Raw genomic sequence first — 18793 nt, forward strand, 5'->3', positions numbered from 1 at the left:
CTGGTGTTGAAGATAATGTCCCTTGAGAGTTGCCCCGAGGCGGGAGTTGCCCCTTCGCTACGGCAACCCTTTGCAGTTAAATATTTAACCTTTATTCCAACACGAAAAAAAGCAGAAAATAACACTTTGATAAACACGTCAGGACATCTTATTATAGTCTCAGTATAATATAATAATATATATATATCATATAATAATATGCTGTATAATATAAGAATGTATATCATATAATAATATATATGTCATATAATAATATTCACTATAATATAAAACACACACACACATATATATAATTATTTATTTATAACTATATATATCATGTCTCAGCAGGTGCTTCATGTCTCTCACTCCCTAACTGTCCGTGCTGGATCTGTCCCCGTTGTTAAAGGTAAATAAGTTATTAGCATGACGTCATCCAGCTAGCCTAACCTGTCTGTTGTTCAGCTAGTGGAGAAGCTTCATGTACTGCTTCCCTTTCCCGCTAGTCTGCTGTCTGATTGTGAGGTCAGGCTGATCTGATATCAGCTCTTTGGCCTGAAGCTTCTCCTCAAAGTTCTCCTCTCAAACGGGTCTTGGGGTACATCCCGAGTCGCTTATTTGTCTTTTCCAACTTCCGGTTCAGTTGAGGATCGCTACCGGTTCACACCGGTTCAAACCGGAATTGAGGAAATGACAATTAAGAGACTTGGGGGTACTTCTCGGGTACTTCTCAAGTCTCTTAATTGCATCCCGTTTCCCTCACTTGGGTCCTTTCCTTGCGTCTTAGTCCCTCCCAGGAATGCATGGAGGAAACCATGCGAGGAGAGAGGACAAGACAATTAAGAGACTTGATACGTACCCCTCAAGTCTCTTAATTGTCATTTCCTCGATCCTCGCTCGAACCGGAAGTTGTTCTGCGCCGCCATATTGACGGCCGTCCCAAAGCTCTTATTTCTGCTCTGAGGAGCGAGGATCGAGGAGGGAGGAGGGATCTCTGAGGAGCCATGAGCGAGGAACCACGAGAACAGACTTCCAGGAAGTGTTTTAACGGCCGACACGCCCCCTCATTGTTCATCAGTCATGTGATTGGACGCTGCAGCCTATCGGATTGATGAGATTTTTTTCAACACGTAAACAGTGAAGACGGATCACAGATTAAACTCAAGCTTTATATTTGATTCGTTTTCTGATTCAACATCTGGTTTAAATAAATGTTCATTGTAGACTGAACAACAAAAGGACCACAAACAACTTTCTACATTTATTAGAAAGATTTGTGTTTTCATGATCTGATGTTTCCCTCAATAACTTTTATTATGGAAACAATTAAAGTCAGAGAGAGCTGAGAGACAAAACACTTTATATACATATCTATATATACACATCTCTTCTATATATACATCTCTTAAAGTGGGAATGAAGAATGCCCATGTGTTACTGACGGAGTCAATATTCCAAAAATGCTTAAGGGCTCAACGATTTCCACAAAAACAAAATCCAACTCCAAACAATTTAAATCACTATCACCTAACTTCCCTTGAAATAATTATTTGTTTACCTGTTGCTTTGTATCATTTATACATTTAACAGCCTACAAAAAAACCCCATCTATGGCTAGTTCCCACAAACGTGCCTCAAATTGCGGGTTTTCCTGGTGGTCCCTGAAGGCAGCACAGCAAGAGGAAGGAAGGAACCCTGGCAACGCTGTCACAAAGCTAACGCTGTCGCAAAGCTAGCGTTAACGTTATTCGTGTTACTGCTAAGCCCTCTGAACGCATCAGCTTTGTCAACATGCACTTACATGTTTATCAGGGCTCTCTAACGTTTAATATTTACTTCATAGCTTTCCTCTAAAGCGCGTTAACGAATTTAAAATGGCTATTTTTAACGAGCCAAGCTAGCAGACATTTTTCTTCTTCTTTATTCGTCGTAGCTACAATCAGTTGAGCTAACTAAACCAAGCTAACAAGTTAGCTTAATAATCTTGGGCTTGTGGTGAATGAATATGGCGATTGTGTCTGGTTCCTGTGCCCGGGTGAACGGGTCTAGAAACGGGCCAGTGTCCGTATCAACCACCGGACAATCTCAGCCCATGATAGCCGTGTGGGAATGGCAGGATGACCTCGGCTACTGGCGGCCTTACAGCGGCCAAGTGAGCGGCCACATCGAGCGGTGTTTGTTGTCACCGCGGAGCCAGAGAGGAGCAGGAGCAGCAGGAGGACCCGGATGTACGAGCATCTGCCTCGGACAATCAGACCCCAGCCTGTCGCCTTATCTCATCGACATACCGAGCTTGAAGCAGTTTCGACAGGACACGGGTGAGCCATAATAATAATAATAATAATAACAACTTTATGTATAGCACCTTTAAAAACAGAGTTTACAAAGTGCTTTGACAGACAAAAGCAGCAGAAGCAAAAGGCAGTAATAACAGAAAGCTCAGTCAGACAGTTGGTACAATAAAAATGAACTGAGAAATAAATAAAATATAAAACACATACACAAAACTAAAATCTGTTATTGTGGATTTTTTACTTTACTTATTTAATATTCTTTACTGTTTTATTACTTATTTATAATACTTGTTTTGATCTTGTTTTTTTACTATGTCTCTTGTTTGCACTTTACTCTGTGTGTGTGTGATTATTTATATATATATATATATATATATATATATATATATATATATATATACATATATATATACACATACATACATACATACATATACACATACACACTCCCCAATGCTGCTGTAATCCTGTAAATTTCCCCACTGCAGGACTAATAAAGGATTATCTTATTTGAACTAATCTATCAGATGACGCTAGTTATGACATTCATAAGACTGTTAAATGATATTGTGTTATCCAACGTTAGCTGACTTTTCCACGTAACCTCTCCATAAAGCGTCACATTGCTGACGCTTGTGACATTAATATATTGTTTTGATTTCCTTCAGCTCAGCTGATTCGTGTTTTCTAGTTTGACTGAAGCTTGCATTACATACATATTGACATGTACATATATAAAAGGTACTGGGCTCTTTTCTTTGTTTCAGCCTCACTTTGGGATTCAAGCTGAAAATGTGGATTTATTTTTAACACATAAGGCTTTTTATAATGTAGCTTAAATTTGGTGTATTAAGTGAAAAATCCTCTTTATTTCCAGGCAAGACCCGGTCAGTACGTAGGTCCCTGTTCGCCCAGTCCTCCGGCCTCGGCAGCGGCGTTTACTGGGAGTGGCTCAACGATGAAGGAGGATGGACTCCATACGAGACTCGGACCTCCATCCTCCTGGAGCACAGCTACCAGGCCCGCCAAGGCACGGCGGACTTGGGCCCGCACGGATACAATTACATAGTGGACCTGACCTCTCTGGCCCAGGTGAACAAAGCGACGGGCTTCAGGCGGCAGGTCCGACGGCAGTGTAACCTCCCGTACCCACTGGCCTCCTCCGGCCCCCCCGCCATCCCCTCGGCCCCCGCGGCCCCCGCCTGCTCCTGCCAACAGTGCTTGAGCCACAGCAGCACAGGACCCATGCCCAGCCGCTCACGACATTCCTTTTCGTCGGGCAGTCTGAACCGGCCCAGCCTGCAGGCGACGGGAAGGGCCGTTGCGGCTCACCCCACTTCTGTCTACTCGCCGTACCCGAGGAGACCCCTCTCTGTGGGGGGGATGTCCTGGGGCAGCGCCTGGCCTCCACCGGCCTCTGGTAGTCACCTGTCCGCACCGCTCCTGACCGGCTCTACCAGTACCAACGGGCTAAGGTTGGTCCCCGACGTGTGTGCGTGTTGGATTGTGGTTTTGGTTTGCAGTGTAATAAAGTCGGGTTTAAGAGAAACAACAGCAGAAAGTGTATTTATGGCTCAGCTAGGTGACCTGGAAGGGATGCGTGTCACAGGCCTCTCACCAGTCTTTCCTGTCAGCCTATCTGTTAAAAACAGGAATGACACAACCCTATCTGTAGCTGCAGCCCTGCTGTGGGATGTTTGTTTTGGCTCAGCTCTCTCCAGCCGTCACCCTGCTCTGTTCCCCACGACACAGAAACTCCCTTCAAAGACAAACATGCTGACTGAAGGGCTCTCGTGAATATGCGGTTCACTAGTTTAGTCTCAGCCTCTGGAAATGAACACCAGGCAGGAAGTTCTCACTGTGCTTTGTGTCCTCTTTATTTCTGCAGTGATGCTCACACTTCTCAATGATTACGTCGTCTCAAAGAGTTCTTCCTTTGTTTTCTGCATTTGCATATTTATTTGTTTTGACCCAGTGGGAAGGTCAGAGTAGTATTTATTAATTTGTCATTTTACGGCGTAATGCTACGATATGCTAATATGCTGGTGTGATAGACACTTAAATCAATAGCAAGAATATAAAGCTGTTTTTACTCCTCTTCATCCTCCTTACAGGGATTTTATTAGACAGTCAGTGAGCTGAAGTCGTTATCAGAGACACGTTTCCTCCTATTGTGTCACCACACAGTGATCGAGGATAAAACATCAGTTACTTTTATGTTATTTGAATGTTTGTTCACGTCTTTTGTGTTCGTGTGTTGGTGAGTGCTTCTAAACGGGATTAGTGGTGAAACACTCGGTCAAAGAGTTGATTAGTCGAATGATAAAAAAGTAATCAATTCTTTTGACAATTGACTAAATAAAAAAAAAAAAGTAATTTATTAAGAAGCGATTCATTTGTGGACTCTTATCTTCTTAATTGTAAGGACTTGTTGCTTTTCCCAGATTATTGTAAAGTTTGTTTGTTGTGAACTCTTCGTCAGACGAAAGAAGAATTTAAAGACGTCACTTTGAGCTCTGATAAATTCTGATGACACTTTTTTACATTTTGTGTTTAGTAGAATAAACTGTTTATCAAAACAGTTATTAAACAGAAAATGATTCTTCGTTTCAGCCCTAAACTGGATTAAGTTTCACGATCTAAACACTCATAATTTCTCATTTATTTCCCGTGAAGGCTGTTTTGCACAGTCAGCAGAAGTATGAATGCATATTCGTTAAGATATCGGCTGTTGAGGCACGCTCCCATGTTGCATCACGACACTGCAGTCGATGTTAAGTTGTTGATGATCAGTCTCAGAACCTCCATGTTGAGCTGCAGAGATCAACTGAACCACAAACCGTTTAGATAATCTACTGAACCGGTTTGAGTAGATTCATGTTTGAAGATAAAAAGTAAAAGTTCTGGTATCTTCTGGGTTCTTTACTCATTGACGGTAAACTAAACATCTTTGAGTTGTGGACAAATCAAGACATTTAAAGTCGTCATCTTGGATTTTGAGAAACACTTTTCTGACATTTTATAGACAAAGAACCAAAAGAGAAAATAATCAACAGGTGAATCAACAGTAAACCTTATTGTTCGTTGCTTTTTTGTCAATAATTTATCAGTTAATTCACAGGCAGGTTTATTTTCTTGCCAAACCTAATGTCCCCGTACTTTTGTTCTCCCTGCTCTGTCCACTGACTGAGTGTCTCCTTGTCTCCTGTCCTGCAGTGTCCCCTCCATCTCTGTGCCGCTGAATGGATCCACCAGTGTGAGCTCAGCTCTGGCAGGTAAACGGCTCACTCAGCGTCCGTCCTCCCGACCGTCGCTCTGCTCTGCACCACACGTTAGAGTCACACGTTTGTCCGTTTATTTGCCTTCTTTCTCTGCTCTGCATTTGTGAGTGTCGGTCTGTTTAGGAACGGACACAAAAAGCTGGAGGAAGGGAACCAAAGAACAGACCCCATCAGAGCGAGAGAGAGGCTTCCATTTCACTAAACTAAAGTCTTCTCTTTGTAAACCGCTCCGTCAGACTCTAGAACACCACAATAGATGATTCTCCTACGACCAACAAATACACGACGCCTCCAGAAGAAGCAAACATTCATTCATTTTAAATAACTTGGAACGCCGATGTAACAATAGATCAGTGATACTAAATATCCTGCGGTGACACGAATGAACCAGCAGGTTCTTCATCTTGTTTTGCTCTGGTCACATGTTTTGGGGCTTCCTGTGTCTTCTGGGTGAACTCTGCTTGTTTGTACGACGTCTTCTAGCACTTAAAGAACTTTATATTGAAAGTACTGCATACAGGGCCATTACGATTATCTACTATTCTACATGAATTCATTTTCCATCTTTTAATGACACACGTAATGCGTTCATTTCCTTCCAATTGTATAATTTAGAATGCAGTGTAAAGCTGAGTCAGCAGGCAGGCCAGTTGTAATTGTCATAAAATGGCCAAACTTGACATGCAGAGTGAGCGCTCACTTTGGGTCTCTCTGCTGCACACTTCTCAAATTAGAACTGGGTTCCTTGGGCGCGATAAGCCGCCTGAATCAACACAATGAGCCTGGAGGAGACGTGTGGACCAGGACCTCATTAGTGCACCGCGACTCAGTCATTTAGAACACGGGGTCAGCCATGCGGCGTCTCCTCCAAACGTACACTTTTAATGAGCAGAGGTCACAAATTAACTGGAGAGCGTCTTGTGATGGGACCACGTTTCTCTCACACACACACACACACACACACACACACACACACACACACACACACACACACACACACACACACACACACACACACACACACACACACACACACACACACACACACACACACACACACACACACACACACACACCTCTATATTTGATACACTATACAATAGATACCACTGCTTACTGTTGAGTAGTTAAATATCATTTTAAATGACCGTCAAGTTTGGCTTCTCACACTGTAATGAAGATGATGGACTGGGATCATGACGTTTAAAGAAGTCTCTGCTGCGTAAGTCACACTCGTCCTCAACGAACAGCCGGCCACCAGGGGGCGATCCAGATGTTTTGGGTTCACTATTGTCCAGAGTTAAGTTCTCTTTATACTCGTGTTTATGCTCTCTGAGCTGTTCGCTGCATTATTCTCCGAAACACAAGAAGATGAACCGGCAGAAAGACACAAACCAACAACCTCAGTGAAGGCAGTGCTGCGACCAAAAAAGTGAATCTTTTTGCGTGTCGTTTTCGGAGCTTGTAGTTTTCACTTAGCTCCAGAGATAAACACCGTTACCCATGAATCACAAGAAGAAGAGCCAGAAGAACACGGGGTCAACAGAGAACCCAGTTTGGGTTTTAACTGGTTTGTTTTGTGTGTTGCTGCTACATTTCTCATCCCTTTGATTTGTTCCTTTCTACTCCTGCATATTCTCCACCTGCTCTGAACCCTCACCTGCTCCCAACCCTGCCCCGCCCCCATCCCGCCTCCACCCCACCCCGCTCCAGGCATGGCCTCCATTTTGATGTCAGCGGTGGGACTCGGCGTGCACTTCACCACTGCCCCCCTCCCTCAGCAGCAGCAGCAGCCGCAGCCGCCTCCTTTCTCGCTTCCTCCTCCTCTCCTCCCCTCAGCCAGCAGGCCCAGCAAGCCCCACAGCAGCAGCAGTTCAGTTAGGAGAGCAAAGAGGCAGCACAGGAGAGGTAGCTTCCTCCACCTCTCTCTCTCTCTCCATCCATCATCACCTCCACCAGGCTTGAGGAACACTCCATCACTTTCATTTGTCTTCTCATGTTCATAAAAAGCTCCACTGATCCACTTTTGTGCCGCTGCAACTGCTTTTTCTGCAACTGTCAAACCAGGAGATGCGTCTCACCAATGTGCTCTAAACTGACTTTTTAAATCAAACCTCTGACATGTCTGTCTGCTCAGACCCCCCCCCCCCCCCCCAAAATCAACCTCTTCACTGCCATAAAGTCCTCAAACATGTAACGTGCAACAACCGTCCAGCGTCTGCAGAGTCGTGTCCTTCAGATGTGTAAATGTAGCATCAGAACATTTACCAAAACCTGTGCTGGCCTCCAGATCAGAGAGACGTCCCAGAAGCCACTGCTGCAGCATAGAGCGGTACAGATAAGTCAGTTAATCAATCAACGGCTAAATAGTTCTGATAATCGTTTAAGTCAATTTTCAAGCAAAAGAAAACCCCAAACGACGTTGGTGGCTTGTATCTCAAATGGGAGAACGGAAATAATTGTAGCATCACTGCACTAAGCAGGAGGCCGACTTAAATCAACCTTTAGACTGATTGTAGGTTATATTCACTGTAAAACTTTGTATTTATTAAAGGGGAGTTTGCTCGTAGATAACTTAATACTGTTGGCCATTAAAAAAAAAAAAAAAAATTGAAATATTCAGCTTTGCTTCACTGCTGCTTCTTTTTTCACCTCCTCCTCCTCCTCTCATCATCTCACACTTAAGACTTGAATTGCTGCTCTTGAAATCAACAGACACAAAAGGCATAAAAAAGGTGTTTGTCTGGAAACATATCAGTGAATATATATACATACACATATATATCTTTTTCTTATTTCTCAGCTGGGAGAAAATAGCCTCGTAACCTTTCAAAATCCGGAATCAAATGGAGCCGTCTTGTGTAATAAAACTCAAAAACTTTTCGTTAGCTTTCCAACAACTGGTTTCCTAAACAGACGTGACACTCACGTGTGTGTGTGTGTGTGTGTGTGTGTGTGTGTATACGGTAGCTACGCCACCATGTGGTTCATTCTGTCTTCATGCATTCAAGTCGTCTCTGTGGACTGATGTGTTTGCATGTTTTGCATCCTGTGCCGTCAGAAGGATGTTTAATTAGCAGCAAACTGGACTCGTTTATTTGCATGTAGCAGAGGTCCGTAAGTGACGAATGTTTGTCTGACAATCATTAAAACAGGAGTTTATTTCATTCTCATCACATTCTTTCTGTGTGTCAGTTTGTTGTAAACACCATTTTTAGTGTGTGGCCTGTTTCAGCTCGTTCATCACTTTGTGCTCTCTTCTGTTTTAGCCTCCGCTCAGAGGCCCGAGGACGTGATTCAGCGCTACATGGAGGTAGTTGCCGGAGTACAGGATGAGGTAAGTTGGTTTGTTTTTCATCTCCCAGATGTCAGAAGAGAAGGTTTAATCACAGTCGTTTCTACAGGCAAACTAGTCTCAGTGTTTAAGAGTCAAATGTTCAACAGAAATAGAGATTTAAGAGCATTTAGACAGATTGTTTGTACGGCTTTAGGCCGTTCCCGGCCTTTTCTATTTAGCGACACTAAACACACATTCCCCGGGTCCCCCCTCAGGACTGCATCATCTGCATGGATCAACTGTCCAATCCGTCCGGCTACGAGACTCAGGCCACAGAGGAGGGGGGGCAGAGCATCCTGCCGGACACCGTGGGGAAATTCATCAAATGTGGACACACCCTGCACATGCTCTGCATGCTGGCCATGTACAACAACGGAACAAAGGTACGGAACCGTCCCCCGGGAAAGGTCTGCGTTGAAAGGGCCGCATGACATTTAGTGTGATGGAGTCTCCAGGGAATAGTTTGACATTTGGGTGAAATGAGCCGACAGGTATTTTCAGAGAGTCTGTTCGTTACGTTGGGAGCGCTTAGCTTAGCATAAAGACTGGAAGCCTCCAGAGAGTCACAGCAAACACAACTTCTTGTTCTTCTGTTTTTCACGGATTAAAACAAACAAGAGACAACGCGTTAATTAAAAGGTGCCGTTAGGCTCCCAGTCTTTATGCTAAGCTAATCTCCTCCTGGCTCCAGCTGCATACGTAACGGACACCATGAGAGAGCCATTAATCGTCTCAGCTTACAGAAAGGAAATAATCATCTTATGATATTCATCTGTAAAGCTCTACTGTTCAAGTTTCCAAACTACCTCTCTGCTCTCATTTACATCTCGTAACCACAAACTACTAACATAGATATTCCATATGTGCACGTTTATCCTAGCAGAACTACTTTCAGGTACAAAGCACATGCATCTCTATATTCCTAAATCTGATCTCAATCGTTTTCTATCCTGAGTTTGTGACTTAAGAACAGGTGAAAAATGGTAGATGCTAAAACGTACCGATCGAGACGAAACAACGCCTACTTTAGTATGACAAACCCGTCCTTGTGATTGGATGAGCTTCATGCTGTGACAAGAGTGTGTGGATGAAGCATTACGCTGTTAAATTGTACTGATAGCCAGCTTGCTAATCCCACCACGTTTTCATGCCATCGGTTACAAAGGATGAGCCAAACAGCAGGCTGGTGGTGAGCAGCAGCGCTGGGTCTTAATGGTCCCTCCGCCGCACTCCACGCTTTTGTTATATGGAAGTAGTGGATTTATCTAAAGCGTACGTTTAGTGGGTGGGTTTAAATCGGTGTCGGGATCATTTTCCAAAGTATTTGTTGTTGTAATACTATTTTAGGCCACGACATGCTAAAGTGCACCACTACTCCATGTTCTAAGGCGCATACTGTTGTGTTTTACCAAGTTATGCAACTTAAAAACCTAACCTGGAAGAAAACATGAATGCTTTTAGTCCCATTTAGAACATTGGTGCACTTGAGCCTCGTGTGGCCATAATGAGTATTACAACAACAAACACTTCTGTTGTAGTAGAGGATTATTTTCCTGCCTTTTTCACAAAACTTACCTCTCAGGGCTTCCATAGGACTTCCCTTCAGACATCATAAATACAATGGTGTACTTTGAAAATGGTTGATTTAACGCATAAAAAGTATACGTGATTGTCGGTACATGAGCTAAAATATGTTAAACCATTGGTATGGTCCTTCCAAATGTGTGTTATAGGCTCATTCCTGACCACAATACGTGTTCTACCGTTTCTTATTGTTCGGGGAAGCATTGCTTGATGAGAACCGAGCTACTGTGACTTGGTGAGGGAGGAGAACACCAAACGAAGGTCTCATCATTGGATCGATGAGTATTTGATCAGACCTAACCGGGTTTCTATTGATTGGTTGCGTTTGTCCTCAGGACGGCAGTCTGCAGTGTCCCTCGTGTAAGACAATCTACGGAGAGAAGACCGGCACGCAGCCCAAAGGAAAGATGGAAATTTACAGCGTCGCCCAGTCGCTACCGGGCCACCCAGACTGTGGCACCATCCAGGTCATCTACAGCATACCACCTGGTCTACAGGTACGGCTGCACACTGCTACCACCCCGCCAACTGCGTACAGTAAAGAACCAGACAGTCCTTCTGGTTTAAACAGGAAGTAAACCAAAGCATATGACCACCAGATGCCACAAGTGCTCCTCCTGAACAAACATGTTAAATAAAGTTAAATATGGTATTATTACTTCTATTTTATATATCTGTGAAAATGTTTCCTTTAAAACAAAAACTGGATTTATTTAAGATTACATTTGAAAACATGATCAACTAATTTTTTACTGAATGGAGCTTGAACGCATCTTATTGCTACCTCCGTTAGCCGCTAGCTCCGGTATTGAGCCAAACAGAACTGTGCCACCCATCGGCTGCTAACAGCCAACGCTAACTAGCTAGCTAATGTAGCATTATCGGGGGAAACAGTAGTGTGCATGAGAGTGTTTAACCACAGGCGTGTAGTACTAGTGTGCACATGTGCAGTAGCGATCGGGCAGGATGAGGAACGCTAACAGCCGATGAAAATCATTCAGCTACTTAAATGTAGAATTTACATTATGGAAGTAATGAGGACTGTCTGCTCCTTCAACTAATAGTAGCTCGTGGAAAAACTAGACTGAAAGTGTTTCAAATCTTTGAAAAAAAACGTGTTTTTATAATCAGCGGGAGGCAGTACGTCCATTCAAAACAGGCGTGCGAGCCGAACATGTGAGATGACTGGAGGTCAGACTACAGTCTGGACTGAAGCTCGTTCAGCGATCAGCTTTCTAACAGATGGTGGAGGCTCAGTGACCTCTCATTCCTCCCCGTGTCCCGCTGTAACCACGCGTTGCTATCTCAGATCTATAGTTACAATAACATGAATCAGGTTTGTATTGAGCCGGTTATCTCCGAAATCTAATTATTGTTCCAACTGGTATTAAACTTAATGTCTTTCCATTCATCAGTCATGTTTGTTCTTCCTCCTCCTCCTCCTCCTCCAGGGCCCCGAGCATCCCAACCCAGGACAGCCGTACAGCTGTAGAGGCTTCCCTCGCTTCTGTTTTCTACCCGACAACGACAAAGGCAGGAAGGTAAAAACACGTCACAGCCGCGACTCAATCTGCACTAAAGACGCTTCTATACACAGATTACTATTTTTTACATTGTGATGCCTTCTGCCAATATTGATCATCGATGACCGGTATCGGCGGCAAAAAAGCGTGATCAGGGATCCAAGTTATATCTGCTCGTGTGTTTAATGGTCCATTACACCCCTAATTAATTAATTAATTAATATATTTATTTGATCTAAAACTAGAATTACACTCTTGTGGTTTTATGCCTCCAAAATATCATCACGTCATCATTTTATCCTCTATAGATGTTTTGTGAAATTGTCATAATTAGCATATTCATTCTTCTTGTTTTGTGAGGTCACAGTCAATCAGCTCATCCTTCATTTGAGAGAACGGAGAACGGACGGAGAACAGCATCTCTGTCAGACCACAGGCCCATCAACCATCAATCATCAGTCACATGATACTGGAGAACCGGACACTCTTAACGCTCCATCAGCATCGCCTCGTCTCTCTGAGGTTAAATTAAGAACATTCTGTTTCCACGGTGGATTAGCAGCTCGTTACGCTGCTTTAAATAATCTGATGTGACTCAGTGATAAATGGGATTCAATTATTCCAGTCGTGGTTTATCTGCGCCGCCGCCGTCAGCGGTCTCTGGTGTGATGCTCCCCGTGGAACGCGGATTAGGGATCGGACACGCGGGTTCTCCTGCAGCATATTTAAAGTACAGTCAGTCATGTATTCGAGTCCTGAACCGGTCGGATTCTAAAGACCCCGTCCCGCCACCCGCACACATGACCAGGTCGTTCTACAACCCGACCCCGTAGATCCTATGATAACCATGCTCTGTTAGAATATCTTGCTTATGCGGCACGTTTAAAGTGATCATTTTAATACAATTCAAATAACTTTGTTTAGCTTATGCTCATGATGTTTATGATGTTTCTCGAGAAGTTTCATCATTTTTGTTCTATAAAATGTCAGAAAACAGTGAAACAGTTTCCAAAGCTTACGGTAAAGTAAATAAATACATAAGCTCTCCCTCTCACGTCCTCCCCGATGTGAAACAGGTGCTGGAGCTGCTGAAGGTGGCGTGGATGCGACGCCTCATCTTCATCGTGGGGACGTCCAGCACCACCGGAGAGCCCGACACGGTGGTGTGGAACGGCATCCACCACAAGACCGAGATGATGTCCAACATGTCGGGACACGGCTACCCGGACCCCAACTACCTGGACAACGTCCTGTCGGAGCTGGCGTCTCAGGGCGTGACGGAGGACTGCTTCAGACCTCCGGGCGGAGGAGGAGGAGGAGGAGGAGGCAGTTAGGTCACAGCTGTGAGCTTCTGATCCACCTCTCTGACCTCCGTCTGTTCCTAAGTTCATTCTGCCCAAGCTTCACGAGTGGGCTGAAGGTGTGGAAGCGGTTTAATTCTCCACTACATTCCTGCTCATCACATATTCCTGGAGACTGAGCTTCATCACTCTGAGCCTCTTTTATCTAAAAACCTCCACAAACTGGAGGTTGTGTGTGTTTTGTGTTTCCCCGTGTCCGGCGACCGTGAACATGGCCGCTCACAGCGGGGATAGAAATCTGTCATTAAGCACTTTAGTTCTGACGGTGCATTTAGCGGAGATGTGTGATGGTCCCGGTTAACCCTCTGAACCCCAAGCAGTTATCGGGGGGGGGGGGGGGGTCACGTTTTTACTTTTTCACTGCAATATATAAAAGTCCTGAACCTCTATGGAGACAGCACAGTGGTGGCTAGACGTAGAGCTAGAACATGACTTTAGTGCAGAACAACAGAAATCATTAAAAACGAAAGTTGAATTTCTTTGATAATTTATTTTACAAAAATTGGAAAACACTGGAATCTATATACACAACCTTGTTTCCAAGTTACAAGTGTTACCAATGTTAGAAAGAACAATGGAGGCTTTACGTGCTGTATGTATTAAACTATTCACATGTTTCAGCCTCTCTGCTCTGTGTTCACTTCCTGAAGTTCAGTCAGAGTTTCTCTGATTTGTTGTCACGTGACTGTTGGTCTCAGATGAATCAATCATGACTTCATAGTTTCACTGAGGAGCTCACACTTTAATGTTTTTACACAATCTGGTTAAAGTGAACGCTTTATTTTAAAAAGATGTAGATATACATGTAGAATAGAAATGTTTTTGGTGAAATATCTCGATTTTAAGCTTCGTTATGGTTTCTTTCTGCGTCGATAGCGTTCGTCACACATGATGTGTTCAAGGAAAGTTGGGAAAGATAAAATCTGACGATGATGGTTTTTCTTCTGGCCTTGATAAACTGTCGTTTTTGGAGATTGTTTAAAGAAAAGATGGCGGTGTGTTTTGGGGTTCAGAGGGTTAAATGCAGTGAACTTCGGGAGGTTATGCAATGAAAGTGTTTCTGCTGAAACTTCTCGCAGCAAAGTGAGTCGATACATCAGCCTGATGAGAAGAGGCAGTACTGAAACTAGAATACAGCTGTGTGTGTTTAACATCTAACACGACTTCTGATCGGACCATCTGTTGTAATATTTGACTCCATAAGCAGATGTTTAATGCTCTCTCCCGGTGATTCGTCATGTTTTTAATCTGCAGTAACGGCTCCCGGAGGCTTTGTTTCCTCAGTTTAAAGAAGGGACGAGGCGACATCGTGCTTCTAGCTCCACGACCTCGATGCTGTCGTCCAGAGAGACGGGAAAAGATATTAAATAAAATAAAATAAAGGCCAAGAACACTCGACAGTGTGACAATCAAGGTCATCAAATTCGTCTTGATTAAACAAGACACATAAAGCCGAGGCGAGCATGTTAATACCCCCCCCCCTTGCCGGCTGTGATCTCACTTCCTGTATTCACGTGATGCTGCAGTACAGGTGAACATGTATAACAAGCAACGCTGAAGAGAAAAGAAAAACAAAACGTCTGTAATAAAGAAATAAGTCAAAATGAATCCCGACTCTTGACTTTATCTACACTTCAGTTCTCTTAATGAAGAAGAGGAACGCTGAGCTAATTCCATCGACTCATGTGGGGCTGATGATGGTTGAATATTGTAGCAGTAAAACCCTCAGGGTGCACCTGGGCCTCTTAAAAGGCCTCATATACTCATTACATGATGTTATACGATGGACCCTTTAACCCTCGACTCTCACAGGAGCTTTATTCTATCAATAAAATGTGTCATTACTGTCCATCAGTTCCTCGTGACTTCATATTTAAAGTATCACACAGGGATTCAATCCTGTGGTCGGCATAGACTGTATTTGTCGCCATCTTGGTTTCTTCTGCAACCAGAAGTGACACGAGAGGGCGGAGCTTAAAACAACCGAATGCTAAGACATGGAGTGAAAACACACTGAAAGAGATAAAGTTCAAAGACCAAAATACGGCTTCCAGACTGGACAATGCCATGGTAGAGACCTGTCAATCACTGTGTAGCCCCGCCCTAAAGCATCCCCTGCTTTATGGTCTGTTTGACTCTAAATGGACCATAATGTACTAAATGAACATCATGCTGTATTGAAGAAGACTTGAAACTATAGATTGAGACCATAAACTCATGTTTACAATGTTTACTGAGGTAATAAATCAAGAGAGAAGTAGAGTCATTTTCTCAGACTTCTATACAACCAGAGGAGTCGCCCCCTGGTGGACACTAGAGAGAATGCAGGTATTAAGACACTTCCTCATTGGCTTCACTTTTCAGAGCCAGAGGTTGCCGCCTCAACAGCAGGAACCTGCTCGGTGTATGAAGAACAAGCTTTCTGTCTGTAGTGTCTTTATTAAGTCTGTAAACAGGATGCAGAACAGAACATCTCTGCAGCACAATATTTTATTCTAATGGTAATTTTACACATTTTGCCTTAAATTTAGATTAATTGTGCAGCTTGACTTTATTCTTTATGTTCAAATAACCTTCTACTTCTCATAGAATCTACAGCAGAATAAAACTCCACAGCGGCTGCAGACAAACACCACAGCTAAAAATCAGTGGCGGCTGGTCAATAGAGGGCGCTACAGCGCCGCCCCACCTTGAGCCACAACAAATAAAATAAAATAAATAATAATAATCTATACAAATTGTCAATATTTGTGTTTTTGAAATATGGAATCATCCAGTAATATGTGTAAAATATGATATCTGCGGTAAATATATGCTTTTCCTGCACGTCCTCTCCGCCTGTCTGCACGTCCTTTCGCGTGCATGTCTCAGCTGGCTGGGGCGCTGGAGACACTGCCCAAAAGAGGCGGGTCTATGAAGCAGTTCAGCCAATTGCTGATTAAAGATATAAATGTGTGACATACAATTTAGCCAATCAGCGTCCTCAAATAGATTCAGCTTGGGGCAGAATCGATTCTGGAATAAGAGACTTGGGATGTACCCTTCCCAAGTCTCTTATTTGTCATTTCCTCAACCGGAAGCGATCTTCGCTTTAACCGCAAGTTGAAACCGGAAGCGATCCTCGACCCGTTTGAGAGAAGAACTTTGAGGAGAAACTTCAGGCCAAAGAGCTGATATCAGATCAGCCTGACCTCACAATCAGACAGCAGACTAGCGGGAAAGGGAAGCAGCACATGAAGCTTCTCCACTAGCTGAACACCAGACAGGTTAGGCTAGCTGGATGACGTCATGCTAATAACTTATTTACCTTTAACAACGGGGACAGATCCAGCACGGACAGTTAGGGAGTGAGAGACATGAAGCACCTGCTGAGACATGACATATAGATAGATCTATGTATAGATAGATAGATGTGTGTGTTTTATATGATATATATATTATTATATTATACTGAGACTAAAATGAGATGTCCTGACGTGTTTATCTAAGTGTTATTTACTGCTTTTTTTCATGTTGGAATAAAGGTTAAATATTTAACTGCAAAGTAGTAATGCGTGTTTGATACCTTAATGTTTTTGCTTTAAATCATTATGGGATGTTTGCTGAAATTGATTGGATGTGGCACAGCCCTACAGAGAACATGTTCCACCAGCAAACACTGCTAAAAAGACACGTGAAGCGCGTGCACGGCGCTGCGTACGTCTCCGTTTTCCTCTGAAGAGTTACGTCATTGTACTCACCGGTCTGCATGATATTCGGTGAGTCTTGTGCACCGCGAAGTCCTCAACAATCTGCTCCAGGTCTCTGCTCCGTTGTCCATGCAGGTAACCAGTCCACTTTACCTGTGAGTCCCAGTAGAACCGGTCCACTTTACCTGTGAGTCCCAGTAGAACCAGTCCACTTTACCTCTGAGTCCCAGTAGAACCAGTCCACTCTGCCCTCTGTGCTACTCAAACATTTTGAGCTGACTACCCAGCATGCACCTGTTGAGGCAACCTCTTGGGTGTGTTTGATTTGGGTCACTTAGCTGCTGGTCAGGTGGTGCAAATAAAAAAATAAAAAGAAGTGATTAATTAAGGTAGCTGCAACTTTTCTTTATTTTAACTATGCGATAGAACAATAATGTTAACCTCACCCCACGTAAAATAATATTTATAATATATTTTCAGGTAACTTCCTGGGAAACTGTTCGGAAATACAAACCCTTGAGTCTTTTGTCACCAAACAAATACCTCAACAGAGTTCAGAAATTAGCATTTTTTCCTTAAAAAGGACGCAAAGATGTAAAAAAAGAAAAAGCATATTTATCCAAAACCCACAAAACGTCTTGACTGAACCACTCAGTAAATAAAAGTTGACTTGTGGTTATTTTTGACAGAGCTTCACAAAAGACTCGACTCTTTGATATAAAGACTATTTCCCAGCAAACATTAACGTTTCCCAGTTTATTTCCTTGTTGCAGCGTTTGTGAGCCGGCAGGAAGTAAACATGGACCCCTTAGCTGTTGTTGAAAAAAATAAACTCCCAACAAAGTGAAAAGTGCAAGGCAACACATTTTATTTCAAAGGCCTAATTGGCGTTAAGGTACAGCATTATTAAATATGGTCATCGCAGTAATAACATACCATTCTTTCCTTTACATGATACATTCAGGCTGACTTTTAAATGACATATCTTACATGTTAATGTGGCGCTAACGTGAGAAGGCCGTGTACCGAAGCTCTCACGTACTGAAGCTCTCACTTACTGAAGCTCTCGCGTTCTGAAGCTCTCGTGTACTGAAGCTCTCACTTACTGAAGCTCTCGCGTACTGAAGCTCTCACTTACTGAACGCGTACTGAAGCTCTCGCGTACTGAAGCTCTCGCGTACTGAAGCTCTCACGTACTGAAGCTCTCACTTACTGAACGCGTACTGAAGCTCTCGTGTACTGAAGCTCTCACTTACTGAACGCGTACTGAAACTCTCACTTACTGAACGCGTACTGAAGCTCTCGTGTACTGAAGCTCTCACTTACTGAAGCTCTCACTTACTGAACGCGTACTGAAGCTCTCGCGTACTGAAGCTCTCGCGTACTGAAGCTCTCGCGTACTGAAGCTCTCACGTACTGAAGCTCTCGTGTACTGAAGCTCTCACTTACTGAACGCGTACTGAAGCTCTCGTGTACTGAAGCTCTCACTTACTGAAGCTCTCGCGTACTGAAGCTCTCACTTACTGAACGCGTACTGAAGCTCTCGCGTACTGAAGCTCTCACTTACTGAACGCGTACTGAAGCTCTCGCGTACTGAAGCTCTCACTTACTGAACGCGTACTGAAGCTCTCGCGTACTGAAGCTCTCACTTACTGAACGCGTACTGAAGCTCTCGCGTACTGAAGCTCTCACGTACTGAAGCTCTCGCGTACTGAAGCTCTCACTTACTGAACGCGTACTGAAGC

The 18793-nt window shown here is 43.6% G+C and overlaps 2 protein-coding genes across 13 annotated transcripts in view; one reads left to right on the plus strand and one right to left on the minus strand.

Annotated features, from left to right (window-relative positions):
• The first annotated feature begins 1670 nt into the window (after positions 1-1670).
• Positions 1671-14967, plus strand: dtx2 (deltex 2, E3 ubiquitin ligase). Of its 5 annotated transcripts, XM_076101672.1 has the most exons (10): positions 1671-2297; positions 3151-3748; positions 5490-5548; positions 7268-7462; positions 8824-8891; positions 9107-9274; positions 10811-10972; positions 11927-12016; positions 12359-12520; positions 13075-14967. In XM_076101672.1, the coding sequence occupies exons 1-10, from the start codon at positions 1979-1981 to the stop codon at positions 13330-13332; spliced, it is 2079 nt and encodes a 692-aa protein (XP_075957787.1). In that variant the 5' UTR covers positions 1671-1978; the 3' UTR covers positions 13333-14967. The 5 variants fall into 5 exon arrangements, with proteins under 5 accessions (XP_075957787.1, XP_075957788.1, XP_075957789.1 ...); XM_076101673.1 differs by lacking the exon at positions 12359-12520; XM_076101674.1 differs by lacking the exon at positions 7268-7462.
• A 2932-nt stretch (positions 14968-17899) lies between these two features.
• The window catches only part of gtf2ird1 (GTF2I repeat domain containing 1), a 33278-nt gene continuing 32384 nt past the window's right edge, over positions 17900-18793 (minus strand). For 7 of the 8 annotated variants that reach the window (XR_012956292.1, XM_076101822.1, XM_076101823.1 and 4 more), the window contains one exon: positions 17900-18793. This exon is cut by the window's right edge. The gene's annotated coding sequence lies outside the window, so the exon portion shown is untranslated. The other variant, XR_012956293.1, reaches the window with a different exon arrangement.

This window comes from Anarhichas minor, unplaced genomic scaffold (assembly GCF_050575085.1).
Source record: "Anarhichas minor isolate MPS153535 unplaced genomic scaffold, ASM5057508v1 ptg000027l, whole genome shotgun sequence".
Taxonomy (NCBI): Eukaryota; Metazoa; Chordata; class Actinopteri; order Perciformes; family Anarhichadidae; genus Anarhichas; species Anarhichas minor.

Bases quoted from the DNA above. Each gene is read 5' to 3' on its own strand.
- dtx2 (XM_076101672.1), top strand. From the start codon at position 1,979: ATGAATATGGCGATTGTGTCTGGTTCCTGTGCCCGGGTGAACGGGTCT. The intron at 3,749-5,489 runs GTTGGTCCCCGA...CCTGTCCTGCAG, and splicing joins ACCAGTACCAACGGGCTAAG to TGTCCCCTCCATCTCTGTGC. The intron at 12,017-12,358 runs GTAAAAACACGT...TTGTTTTGTGAG, and splicing joins ACAACGACAAAGGCAGGAAG to GTCACAGTCAATCAGCTCAT.